This window comes from Staurois parvus, unplaced genomic scaffold, assembly GCF_062004578.1.
Source record: "Staurois parvus isolate SC_StPar_1 unplaced genomic scaffold, SC_StPar_1.0 ptg000181l, whole genome shotgun sequence".
In the NCBI taxonomy this organism is placed as follows: domain Eukaryota; kingdom Metazoa; phylum Chordata; class Amphibia; order Anura; family Ranidae; genus Staurois; species Staurois parvus.
Window position 1 is genome coordinate 125,897 of NW_028317977.1, and position 14,053 is coordinate 139,949.

Sequence of the window (14,053 nt, forward strand, 5' to 3'; positions counted from 1 at the left end):
TAGGATTTTATTGAAGAATGTTATTATTGCTGTATATATACTGTATATGTTGTTGGCGTTTTTGTAGTGACTAACGTAACGCATTTTATATATATCCATAAGGATTGCTGTTTTGGGGGTTTTTTCCCCCAGTAGTCTCACTATTACGGCTGCATTTTTCACACATATGCTAGCGCTGATGTCTTGCATATTATATTCAGGGATATCATCGGGAATTCTAGATTGTTTTTTCTGCTGGTTCTCACAATCTAAGTTTTTAGAGTTTTCCAAGTTTTTTCCTTGCACAAACATTTGGTATTTACACAGAAATCCCTGAATGCCTGAAAAGGAAGTCCTTCCAATACCAATGAGAGACGGATAAAAAAAGTTAAGCGAACAATTAAGGTGAAGGAGGAAGATTAAACTATTTTCCAATGTTCTGATGCCAACTCAGGCACCCATGCTTTGGCTATATGAGCTTAGCGAAAAAATGTGACAGACAACCATAGGATGGTGGATTAAGATAAAATGTATACACTCCAGTTTACAATAAGCATGGTCTCTAGATTACCCTAAGCCATAAAACATGATGAAGAAAAAAAAAAAAAGAAGACAATTTGTGCAAAGACTAAACAGAGAACAGCTATCAAAAACAGTCTACTTACCTGTTGTAAACTAAGTATAAGTGTTTTTGCACACTGAATCTTATCAATCTGTCGTGTTTTACTCATAGTCTCTTTGATGATGTCCCCATAATCATTGTAATACTAAAACAAGAGAAAATAATTGAATAAGCACCAAGACAAAAAAAAAAGTGAAAGGAAAAAAAGTTTAAAAAAAAAAAGTAAAAGCCATTTTACCAGTTCATTAGGAATAAAGTTCTATTCTAATAGTAAACCTGTCATATTCGCCACTTTATAAAGGAACATCACTGCTAAACAACAGGTAACTTGTGTGGTGTGTATGTCTTTAAATCAGTTCCTCTGTACCTGTTTCAGGCCCAGATTATATATAAAGCGTTTTTGCCTATTCCCAAGTTGAGTGTAACAGTAATTTCTTACCAGCATCAAGCCCAGCACCTTGTCCTTTTACTAACAAATGTTGAAGCTTTTACTGTCTGGGGCTCTAGTATTTGACAGTACAATTGGAGGGAGAGTATAGTCTAGTGTGAGAAGAAGCAGGGCTTTATCATTTCTTGTACAGAAGTGGAGACCCTGTAAACAGCCAGGGTCTAGATGCTAGGACAGTGTGCAGGGACAAAGGATATGGTTTGAAGCGAACACTTGGTGAAAATAAAAGGGTTACTACTACTAATCAGGGAGGGGCCTGGCCTGCAACCACTTGGTCTTATGCTCACCTCTGTCTTCCAGTCTGTCTTTAATAAATGCAGTGGAATCCCTACTAAAAATTGTATTACTTTACTGTGAACATCTAGCATCATTTAGCATAGTGGCAGAAAATGTCTTTGTTCCTTATAGAACCCAGTCAAAATCTTCTGCTCATTTTCTAGATACAGTCAGGTCCATAAATATTGGGACATCGACACAATTCTAACATTTTTGGCTCTATACACCACCGCAATGGATTTGAAATCAAACGAACAAGATGTGCTTTAACTGCAGACGGTCAGCTTTAACCACTTGAGCTCCAGAGGATTTACCCCCCTTAATGACCAGGCCTCTTTTTGCTACTCGGCGCTGCACTAATTCAACTGATAATTGCGCGGTCATGCAATGCTGCACCCAAACAAAATTTACGTCCTTTTTTTCACACAAATAGAGCTTTCTTTTGGTGGTATTTGATCACCTGTGCGCTTTTTATTTTTCACGCTATAAACAAAAAAAGGCCAAAAATTTTGAAGAAAAACAATATTTTTTACTTTCAGCTATAAAAAATATACAGTAAACTCAAAGTTAGTTATAAATTTAGGCCAAAATGTATTCTGCTGCATGTTTTTGGTAAAAAAAATCCCAATAAGTGTATATTGATTGCTTTGTGTGAAGTTATAACGTCTACAAACTATGGTATAGATACTGCAATTTACGCCATTTTTCTGCTTTACAGCGCTGCGCTAGTTTAACGGACAATTGCGCAGTCATGCAATACGTTACATAAATGAAATTTACATCCTTTTTTTCCCCACAAATTCAGCTTTCTTTCGGTGGTATTTGATCGCCTGTGCGGTTTTTATTTTTTGCGCTATAAAAAAAAAGGCTGACAATTTTGAGGAAAAAAAAACAATATTTTGGACTTTTTGCTATAAAACATGTCCAGTAAAAAAAAAATGCAAAAATCAAATTTAGTCATAAATTTCTGCCAAAATGCATTCTGCGACATGTCTTTGCTAAAAAAAAACCAATACGTGTAAATTAATTGGTTTACGTGAAAGTTATAGCGTTTACAAATGGCGGGAAAGATACTGGAATTTTAAATTTTTATTTATACTAATAATGGCGCCGATCAGCGACATATGGCGGCAATCAGCGACATATGACGGCGACCAGCGACTTATGGCGGGACTGCGGCGGACATTTTGACAATGGGGGGGAGCTGACTTGGGGTCACTGACATCCCCAGTGACACCAATACAGTGATCAGTGAAAAAAAACCACTGAAACTGTATTAATGTCACTGGGGAGGAAGGGGTTAACATTTTTAGTGTTCACTGTGTGAGGGGAGTGTTTTACTAAGGGGGCGGGGGTGTGTGCTGGACGGGGGAGGGAGGGGGGAGCTGATCGAGGGAGAGAAACTGTATTCTCCCTCTGCAGCTTGGCGGCGAACTGTCACAGAGCAGGCTGTGTGTAAACAATGCAGCCCTGCTCTGTTTCAGTGTTTACCGCTCATCGCGGGAAAACGGCCGGTAAAAACCGGCCGTGACCCGGCGGCGGGGACCCGCTGCTGACACCCGTGGGACAGGTAGGGTGGGCGCGTGCCTCCTGCCTGTTTTGTAGGCACACGTTTTAAAACGTGCTTTTGCCTACGAGCGCCGCCCTGCCACCGTTTATATGCGGTGGCTGGGCGGCATGTGGTTAATTTGAGGGTATTTACATCCAAATCAGGTGAACGGTATAGGAATTACAACAGTTTGCATATGTGCCTCCCACTTGTTAAGGGACCAAAAGTAATGGGACAGAATAATCATCATAAATCAAACTTTCACTTTTTAATACTTGGTTGCAAATCCTTTGCAGTCAATTACAGCCTGAAGTCTGGAACGCATAGACATCACCAGACGCTGGGTTTCATCCCTGGTGATGCTCTGCCAGGCCTCTACTGCAACAGTCTTCAGTTCCTGCTTGTTCTTGGGGCATTTTCCCTTCAGTTTTGTCTTCAGCAAGTGAAATGCATGCTCAATCGGATTCAGGTCAGGTGATTGACTTGGCCATTGCATAACATTCCACTTTTTTCCCTTAAAAAACTCTTTGGTTGCTTTTGCAGTATGCTTTGGGTCATTGTCCATCTGCACTGTGAAGCGGCATCCAATGAGTTCTGAAACATTTGGCTGAATATGAGCAGATAATATTGCCCGAAACACTTCAGAATTCATCCTGCTGCTTTTGTCAGCAGTCACATCAATAAATACAAGAGAAGCAGTTCCATTGGCAGCCATACATGCCCACGCCATGACACTACCACCACCATGCTTCACTGATGAGGTGGTATGCTTAGGATCATGAGCAGTTCCTTTCCTTCTCCATACTCTTCTCTTCCCATCACTCTGGTACAAGTTGATCTTGGTCTCATCTGTCCATAGGATGTTGTTCCAGAACTGTGAAGGCTTTTTTAGATGTCGTTTGGCAAACTCTAATCTGGCCTTCCTGTTTTTGAGGCTCACCAATGGTTTACATCTTGTGGTGAACCCTCTGTATTCCCTCTGGTGAAGTCTTCTCTTGATTGGTGACTTTGACACACATACACCTACCTCCTGGAGAGTGTTCTTGATCTGGCCAACTGTTGTGAAGGGTGTTTTCTTCACCAGGGAAAGAATTCTTCGGTCATCCACCACAGTTGTTTTCCATTCCCTTCCGGGTCTGTTGGTGTTGCTGAGCTCACCGATGCGTTCCTTCTTTTTAAGAATGATCCAAACAGTTTTGGCCACGCCTAATGTTTTTGCTATTTCTCTGATGGGTTTGTTTTGTTTTTTCAGCCTAACGATGGCTTGCTTCACTGATAGTGACAGCTCTTTGGATCTCATCTTGAGAGTTGACAGCAACAGATTCCAAATGCAAATAGCACACTTGAAATGAGCTCTGGACCTTTTATCTGCTCATTGTAATTGGGATATGAGGGAATAACACACACCTGGCCATGGAACAGCTGAGAAGCCAATTGTCCCATTAATTTTGGTCCCTTAACAAGTGGGAGGCACATATGCAAACTGTTGTAATTCCTACACCGTTCACTTGATTTGCATGTAAATACTCCCAAATTAAAGCTGACAGTCTGCAGTTAAAGCACATCTTGTTCGTTTAATTTTAAATCCATTGTGGTGGTGTATAGAGCCAAAAATTTTAGAATTGTGTAGATGTTCCAATATTTATGGACCTGACTGTAGATAAGGAAGGATGAGCGCTGGAATATGATTAATAGCTATAGGTGACACATGCTTTTTTTTTTTCAAACAAGGTTGCAGAAAATGCACTGGTTGAGTAATGGCAAAGGTAATCATGTACATACCCTCATGTACTGTTTGAAGATGTCCGCAGCAGTGTTCATTTCAACTACATTATATACTATGAGTTTACAGAAAGCTGCAAGCAAATTTCTTCTTTTGTGCAAAGCTTCAATCTTACTGGCCTCATCGTCCTGCTGACCATCTTAAAAACAGAAAAAAAAAATGATTAAGATTCTTTAATACATATGGAAAATAGTGGCAAATGACTGTATAGCACTGAAGGCTAAGCAGGGATTAGTTTACATGTGCAGCAAATCAAAATGTTTTACCGAGTTCCAGTAGCAGCATTGTTGCACCATGTTAGCCATCATCAAAAGCAGTAGTTTGGATTTAGGATGATATAATTTACTGGCTAGCTAAGAAAATAGTAGTACAAGCTTTCAAGGCACACCGACATCTTCTGCCTTGAAAATTTGATCTGCCATTTTATTAGCCAATAAATGGTATCGCACAAATAATAACTTACACAGAATTCCAAAATCAGTAAAGGTGATTTAATTAATGCTGAAATATCTAAACTAAGGAACCATTCATAAACATCTGATTAGATAGGCTACATATCCTACTTAAATGAACGCGTGTCCAATTGGTTTAATTCGAATTAAAGCTTATATTTTAAAAATAAAATCACTGTCACAGGTAACACATTAACAAATGGATGAAATATCAAAATTTCAATCACAAACCATCTCTGTTTTGGGCTCTAATGGCAAATATGTAGAACCATGTTTATACTGTTAGGACAAAATTATTTGTTCAAAAAAAAAAAAGTTGCCATACAAGATTAACACATTTTTCTAATTCAACTACAATACAAAATGTATGAATCCTGGGTGAAATCTGTGGGATTCTTATGTGAAAACATTTATATAAACATGAATAATAATGGTATAAACATGTATATAATTGACCCCTTAGTCATCTGCTTTATAAGCAGACAGTACCAACGCCCTAAACTTAATTCAATTAGATATTTAAGGAAAATATCTGCAAAACAATAGTAAAACATACTTGTGAAATATAAATAGGTATCTTATACTTATACACTCTATAATTCCCTGTGAAATAACACTAAAAAGTCCCACTTTCACCCTTGAAAGCATAAATCAAGTAGAATAAACCTTTTCAGTGTCAAATTATGTGAAACAAAAACCCCAAATAAAGTCCAAAAATCTTTCTCCAATTTCTGAATAAATTCACAGTATGATTCCAATAATTTCCGTGTACCTCAAAAACAAAGATAACTCAATAGTGTATTATCCTCAATAAATAAAATTAAATAAAATTCATAAATAATCAGAAAAAAAAATTCCTCATTATTTCTGTGCACAAAATGTGAAAACACTTGTGATAGTGAAACACTCATTGTAGTATTTATATATACGCTTCTCCGTGAACACTGTGTGTGCACATCTAAGTGGGTGAATCACATACCCTTCCCTAATACAGGGGTGGGCAACTGTGGCCCTCCAGCTGTTGTAGAACTACAAGTCCCATGAGGCATTGCAAAACTGACAGTTACAAGCATGACTCCCAAAGGCAGAGGCATGATGGGGCTTGTAGTTCACCAACAGCTGGAGGGCCACAGTTGCCCACCCCTGCCCTAATAAATAATAGACGAGCCTTATATGAATACAGAGATTCAGAGAGGGATATTATAGATCCACTGGCACCACATGGATACCTTGTGATCCCTCAATGCTCACTCCAAAACTCTCGCCTCCTTAAGCTCCATATCATTCATAGAAAAAGAATAAAGCCATATAGTGCAGTATGTATAGAAATATAAAGATCCACACTTTAATAATTACGCTTACATATAAAACTTTTTTTAAAAACGCATATAAATCCCATGACTCCACCTCAAGCAGCTTCCTGGAATGCCAGACTGTGATAACCACACTAAATATGGCCGCCCTGCTACTTCCGGTTTTTTGTGCAACGTCCAAAGTCACATCCCTTGACGTGATTTGTCACTTCCTTGACTTCCTCATAAGGAAGCTGCTTGAGGTGGAGTCATGGGATTTAAATGCATTTTTAAAAAGTTTTATATGTAAGCCAGAAGAGAAGAAGTGTATATATAAATACTACACTGAGTGTTTCACTATTTTGGACTTTATTTGGGTTTTTGTTTCACATAATTTGATGGACCATAAATTGAGTGCCCTGATGATCAGTGTACATGTCTCCTCTGAGGAATGCCGATTACTGGCTCTCCACTCCTCACGAGCTGTCAGCGTGAGGAGAGAAATGCCGTTAACCGGCATTTCCCCTTTTACATGCGATCAGCTGTGATTGGGCACAGCTAATCACATGACCAAGCCGACATCTTCGGCTCTTTCCGTTGATCGGTGATCCGCTGTGTGCAAGGGACAAAGCGCACCACAGATCAACGTGCTGCGGGCTCCCGGAGCCGAGCACGCGCGATTAGAGTGGGAGGACGTCATATGACGTCCTCCCAGAACGAGAGAACCGCCTTGCGCCCGTCATTACCTTATATGGCGGGCGGGGGGCAGTTAAAGGATAACTTCACCTTTCGTAACATGTTACACATTTTCAGGGTGTAATATATATTCACCCATATTCCTATACCTGCAAAAAAATGTGTAACTATTATTTTATTTCTAAAAGGTGAATTTACCCATTAAAGTGATTGTAAACCCTTACATATACCCACTAAAATGACCTCAGGTGATGCATAGCGATGAAACAAAACCACCTACATAGGTTGCACCTATTTATCTGCAGCCCTCTCTCCTCTACATCAGTTCAAAGTCAATAATTTAAACAGCATTACTGAGCTTCTAGAGGCAGAAGGCAAAGATCTGACATCATACACTGCACAGCTCAGAGAGGAAAGATCTGTGTAGCCTCAGAGCTGGATTGAAAGGAAGGGATACACCCCAAACTACACAGCACACAGGAACACATACAAAGTTGAGGATATGGTGTACTGGAGGACTTCTCCCTATCTTCCTTTTCCTTTTGGGAAAACCTTTCATCAGTGAGTCATGCAGAGAGCAGAGGAACTAGACAGCAGAGAGATATCATGCTAGGTGCCTTGGATTGAGACCCTATAAAAAAATGTGCTTTGTTCATTTTTCGCTTCAGAAGTTTACAACCACTTTTAGAGGGTTCATCTAATCTTCATAGAGAAATAGTTGGAAGAGACGATGCAAAGTCTTGTGATCATGGGCATTTTAACAGACACAAAGTAGAAAATAGCAGTGGTAGAAGAAACCAGCTGAACTTCTGGTGCACACAGCATCAAAAAGAGCTGAACAGTCTCCCCTGGAAGCTATAAGTAGAAGACCAATTCCCCAAAGGTGTCAGCTCCTCAGTCAAGAACTGAAGTGACTCAGAATCAGACAGGCTCTGTGGACTATGGCTCAGACACTCCTGAGGCCATGGGCAAATCATATAGAATTTGCAAGAGAAGGTGCCTCTGCAATTAGAGTCAACCAATAACTGGTTGATTTGGGTTATAAAGTCTTGCATGACCATGACATAAAAACCTCAGCTGAAAGGGGAGAAGATCCAACCACACCTAACAATGCCAAAGACGACTCCAAGGAAGGTGGAACCTCTAAGAGCAGAGGATAACATGATTCATGTCTGTAAACATTGGCTTGCTCAGTAAGTGTACTGTAAGCAGCCCTGGAGCCTTTAGAATGTGAGTTGGGGAATCTCGGTACATACTGTCCTCCAAGTGACTTTGAAAAACATGTTGCAACATGTAGTGAAAAAACTAAGCCCAAGCTGAGGCAAGGACTTGAGTAGGCACAAAACGAAGCAGCTGGTGCTGAGTGTCGCAGGTGACCAAGTAACTAAAAGGCGGGTAGGGGAATTAGGTAGAGATCAGTTGATTCACAAGGTGCTTCAGAAGCAGCATTGGCAGCAAGAAAGTGTTTCCTCCATGCAACACTTCACCTAAAAAGTGAATTCAGCGCTCCATCCCCTCAGCCTTAATTGTTACGGTGTAAAAAAAGTGATGGAAAAAACTTAAACATGGCACCCAATGGATATTAATGATGAAGCAACTCCCAGTACTTCAGCCCGACCAGCCTTGGGTAATGCGTGTGTTCCTCAGAGACTGGGTCACAACAAAGGCTGTGGTGTGGTCTGGACCAAGAGAGTACCCTGTGGCTAAAAATACACAAGGTCTGGAAAGAGCCACAATGCAGAGCCCAGTACGTAAAGGTCATATACAAGGCCAGACCTGCAATCTTTAGTTCAGTGTCGTCCGGGTATGGCAACCAAACCGAAAGCTGAGGATACCTTGATCCTGATAGCTGCCTTGTAGAAACTATTATGTGCAGCCTAATTGAAGTAAAAAATAAATCTATAGAGTACCTAGTAGTTTCATTGAATGAAAACAAAAAAATGGGCTAGCAAAAGAGGAATTTTGACTTGCCTGTAAATTTCTTATCTGGGAGCACATTACAGCACACCGGCAGAATATTCATATACCATGGGTTATAGCCATGTACCTTCAGGTGATTGGACGCTTTTGAGGACACACCCACTGGGCGCCTGCCCTGCAACTCTAAACAACATTTAGAATCCTAAATTTTGTAGCAAGATATGCAGAATAACCATGGAATAGATGGGAAGGTGGCCTGTGTTCTGTACGGCAGTTCAAGATATGGAATTTAAAGTCTAAATTCCTCTCATCTTAAATCGTATACGAGATGCAGGCAGAGTATCATACACCATGGGAAGCCTGCAAGCAATGAACGTGGGCAACAATTAGGCAAAAGAGAAGTGTACCAACAGGCCCAGTCAGAAGACCAAATTTCAGAGTGCTGTGAGAACCTTGCAGCCAAAAGTTGTATCTGCAGACGACTGGACGTCCTCCAGGTAAAATTTTGAAAAAGTGTGAACAGAAGGCCAGGTGGCAACCCTACACAGATGGGCTAAAGAAGCTTGGTGCCAGGAAAAGCTCAGAAACCCCCATCATTCTGGCAGAATAGGCATGAAAAAGCACAGAGGATGACTTTTCTTTGTGAACATAAGCTCTTGCAATCAGACTACTTATCCATTGTGTAATGGTGGACTTTGAATCAGAGTGTCACTTGAGAGATCACGAAGACAGAATAAACACAGAATCCATCTGTCTGATTGGAGCAGTATAGTTTAATGGCTCTATGTCCAAGCAATGTAGAGAGAATTCCTTTGAATGCTTAGTAGTAGGGCATTTGGATGGTAGGACAATGTTCTCATTGAGGTGGAATACTAAACCACCTTTTGGAGAAAGAAGGCCTTGGGGGTAAAGTCAACCTTGTCATTGCGAAGCATGATGAAAGTCTCTTTACAGGAATGGGCCGCCTGTTCAAGACATCTGACAGACATGATGGCGACCAAAAAAAAAAAAAAAAAAAAAAAAAAAAAAAGCTAACTTGCATGAGAGATCCTCTGTGGCAGTGGTCTTTCTACTGACACCCAACAATTGAGACAATATTTCTCTCACCAATACCAATGATGTGGCGTTATTCCTCCAGGCGCTATGAAAGTTTTTTTCAAGTGTAAAGTGCACTGCTGTGCTTTGGAAATGTGTAGTTTTTTTTCTAAATTTCCTTTTTAAAAGTACAGGTATAACCCTGGTAATGCAATACTGTTGCTTTTTAAGCAAGCCTCTAAAAGCAAAGCTGTAGCGAAACATTTCAGATGTCTACCAATATGGAAGTGACATTTGTATCTATGTCAAAGTCTTACAAAACATATATAGATGTACCTGAACTGCTGTTGTCATCATCCTGGTCAATGAAGACATGATCCAAAATAAAGCTGAGAAGCTCTGACTGCAGCGAAGAATCTGGTGAATACACTAGAGGCTCCATTGTTTCCCGACCTCCAACCACAATCTGATGGCTGAAGATCATTAGCACATCACAGAGAATAGTGAATGCCTGCAAAATATTGCACATAAAGATAACTTACAAAAAGAGAACAAAGTTAAAATATAGCTTTCCATGTCAACACATTCATGCATCACGTGTTTATGCACAAAGTAAAACTAAAAGGTAAAATTTTCTTTTTTGATACCGTAAGGGAGGGTTATAACCTCTGTATTTTTTTTTGTTCTCTGTGACCCATTAGAGAGAAAAAATCCCTTTAAAATTAGGGAATTCCTTACTTTCACCAGGGTCAATAGAACAAATGTCTCCAAAATTCGAGAATTTGGATGCCAGCTAATTCTCCAAGTACGTGTTGTTTTCCACATATATAAAACACTCATGCTTAGGTGCTACAGTCTTGTTTTACTCATAAGGACAAAATACTACTGTAAGTTAGTTTTTAACCACTTGCCTACTGGCACTTATACCCCGTTCCTGCCCAGGCCAATTTTCAGCTTTCAGTGCTGTCGCACTTTGAATGACAATTGCGCAGTCATGCAACACTGTACCCATATGACTTTTTTTAAATTTTTTTCACACAAATAGAGCTTTCTTTTGTAGGTATTTAATCGCCACTGGGTGTTTTATTTTTTGCGCTATAAACAAAAAAAGAGCAAACAATTTGGGGGGAAAAAAAAAACTTTTACTTTGTTTCTATTATAAAATTTTGCAAACAGATAATTTTTCTCCTTCACTGATGTGCGTTGATGAGGCTGCACTGATGAGGTGGCAAGAATAGGCAGCACTGATAATGCTGAACTGATAGGCGGCACTGATGGGTGATGCTGAATTGATGGGCGGCACTAATGGGTGGCACTGACTGGTGGCACTGCAGGGAACTGTTGGGCAGCACTGCTGGGTGGCACTGATGGGTACAGGTGGGCGACACTGCTGGGCACTGATCATCAATGACAGCGTGAAGAAAGTGCAGCCAATACCCGGCAACTGTATTTACCCAGTGATCTGCCGTGTCATTAGACACAGCTGATAATGTGGTAAAAGGCCACTGCGATTGACCGTTTAGCATATCACGTGATCAGCTGTGTCCGTAGGACACAGCGATCACTGGCGGTGCGTTCTGGAATGATGTCCATGGACGTCCTCCCAGAACTAGACAACCACGCTGTAGCTGTCTTTCTGCTATAGAGCTGCAGGGAAGAGGTTAAAGCGATGGTGTAGATGTAAATACAATTAGGTAAAATTAGAGTAACTAGAGCTTGTTTTGGAATTATACACAAGGTTCTCAAATTACTGGAGCCTTTATAGCGTTGCTGCCCAAAATCATGTAAACAGGTTCAAAAACTCTACAAACTTCCATGGGAAAATATAGATTTGCACAGATGTATTCTGTAAGTTTTTTCTCACATTTAGAAGCTTTGCATTTCTAAACTTTACTTACACTTAGGCTTTTATTTTCTCACTAAAAATGGACAGTTAAGTTAGGTCACAAAAAAAAAAACAGACCTCGCATTTTAGATGTCAGCAAGGTCCACTTGAAGGTTAATAATCAATAAACCACCTGTATGAGAAGCATCAGACAGCAAAAGCCATTGTGTGACTCCAGGGCTGTATACCAATTTTAGAGAAGTAATGTTATTGTCAGTGAAGCTGACCCAGAGATAGTAATAAGCTAAAGACAGACTTCTCATTTCAGTCTGTACATGGAAAAGCAACAGGCTCTCTCTTATCCCAATGGAGTTCCTTGCACTCTCCTTTCCTGACCCACTGTTTTGTTCATGAAAGGAAGGGAAGAAAAGCTATCATAGTGAGTATGTCTAGGTATTGGTCAGCATGGGATTCATTTTTCCTCCCATGTGACAGTAAACAGTGTTTGATTCCTAGCCGTTCAGACATCTATGCTGTCTCATAGAGGCTGGGATTGAATCTTCATACTTCTGAAAGATAAGCCTAGGATCGACTTCAAGCTTAAACAAGGCTACTTCTTCTCACTCCCACAGGTACATAGAGTACTGAGTGACTGAAAGGAAGGCAAGCATAAAAAGCTGCTAGCGCCAGCTCTCTAGTAAACATGTTGCTTTGTCTTGCATGAAGTGCACTTAAACACATGGTTTAACAAATTTACAAATGGAAACTCTGAAAAGAGGTCACTCACAGGGTTGCTGATAAAGCTGACTTCACACCCATGAGCTGTACTAATATGCACATTTTATTGTGCGTTACTTCGTGTGGCATCTCTTTCCTATAATGGAAACCCAACTCAAAAATATACAAAGTGGCAAAGCACCAGTGCACTGCATTTTTTTTTGATGTGTTGTCATGTGCTGGCAGCCTATTTTATATGAATGGACTGCACTCTAATATACACTTATTGCCAAAAGTATTGGGATGTTTGCCTTTACACGCACATGAACTTTAAGGACATCCCAGTCTTAATCTGTTGGGTTCAGGATTGAGCTGGCCCGCCCTTTACAGGTATAACAGCTTCAACTCTTCTGGGAAGGCTGTCCACAAGGTTTAGAAGTGTGTCTATGGGAATGTTTGACTGTTCTTCCAGAAGTGCATTTGTGAGGTCAGGCACTGATGTTGGACGAGAAGGGCTGGCTCACAGTCTCTGCTCTAATTCATCCCAAAAGTGTTCTAATCGGGTTGAAGTCAGGACTCTGTGCAGGCCAGTCAAGTTCCTCCACCCCAAACTCACTGATCCATGTCTTTATGGACCTTACTTTGTGACCTGGTGCGTAGTCATGTTGGAACAGGAGGGGGCCATCCTCAAACTGTTCCCACAAAGTTGAGAGCATGAAGGTGTCCAAAATGTCTTGGTATGCTGATACCTTAAGAGTTTCCTTCACTGGAACTAAGGGGCCAAGCCCAACCCCTGAAAAAAAAACCCCACACCATAATCCCTCCTCCACCAAACTTTACACTTGGCACAATGCAGTCAGGCAAGTACCATTCTTCTGGCAACCACCAAACCCAGTCATGTCCATCAGACTGCCAGAGAAGCGTATTTTGTCACTCCAGAGAACATGTCTCCACTGCTCTAGAGTCTAGTGGTGGCGTGCTTTACATCATTGCTTCCAACGCTTTGCATTGCACTTGGTGATGTAAGGCCTGGATGCAGCTGCTCTGCCATGAAAACCCATTCCATGAAGCGCTCAATGAACTGTTGTACTAATCTGAAGGCCACATGAAGTTTGGAGGTCTTTAGCTATTGACTCTGCAGACAGTTGGCGACTTCTGCGCACTGTGCACGTCAGCACACGCTGACCCCGCTCTGTCATTTTACCAGGCCTACCACTTCGTGGCTGATTTGCTGTTGTTCCCAGTTGCTTTCACTTTGTTATAATACCACTAATGGTTGACTGTGGAATATTTAGTAGCAAGGAAATTTCACGGATGGACATTTTGCATGGGTGGCAACATATCACGGTACCACACTTGAATTCACTGAGCTCCTGAGATCGACCCGTTCTTTCACAAATGTTTGTCTACATGCCTGGGTGCTTGATGTTATATACTTATGGCCATGGAGGTGATTGGA

General features: G+C 40.8%; 1 protein-coding gene across 1 annotated transcript in view; it reads right to left on the bottom strand.

Moving 5' to 3' along the window:
• The window catches only part of STAG2 (STAG2 cohesin complex component), a 163,688-nt gene that overhangs the window by 20,283 nt on the left and 129,352 nt on the right, over window positions 1-14,053 (bottom strand). The window contains exons 25-27 of the mRNA XM_089677198.1: window positions 10,389-10,563; window positions 4,657-4,796; window positions 645-746 (exon numbers count right to left, since the gene is read on the bottom strand). Coding sequence (XP_089533324.1) covers window positions 645-746; window positions 4,657-4,796; window positions 10,389-10,563 — 417 coding nt within the window. The remainder of the gene's footprint in view (window positions 1-644; window positions 747-4,656; window positions 4,797-10,388; window positions 10,564-14,053) is intronic.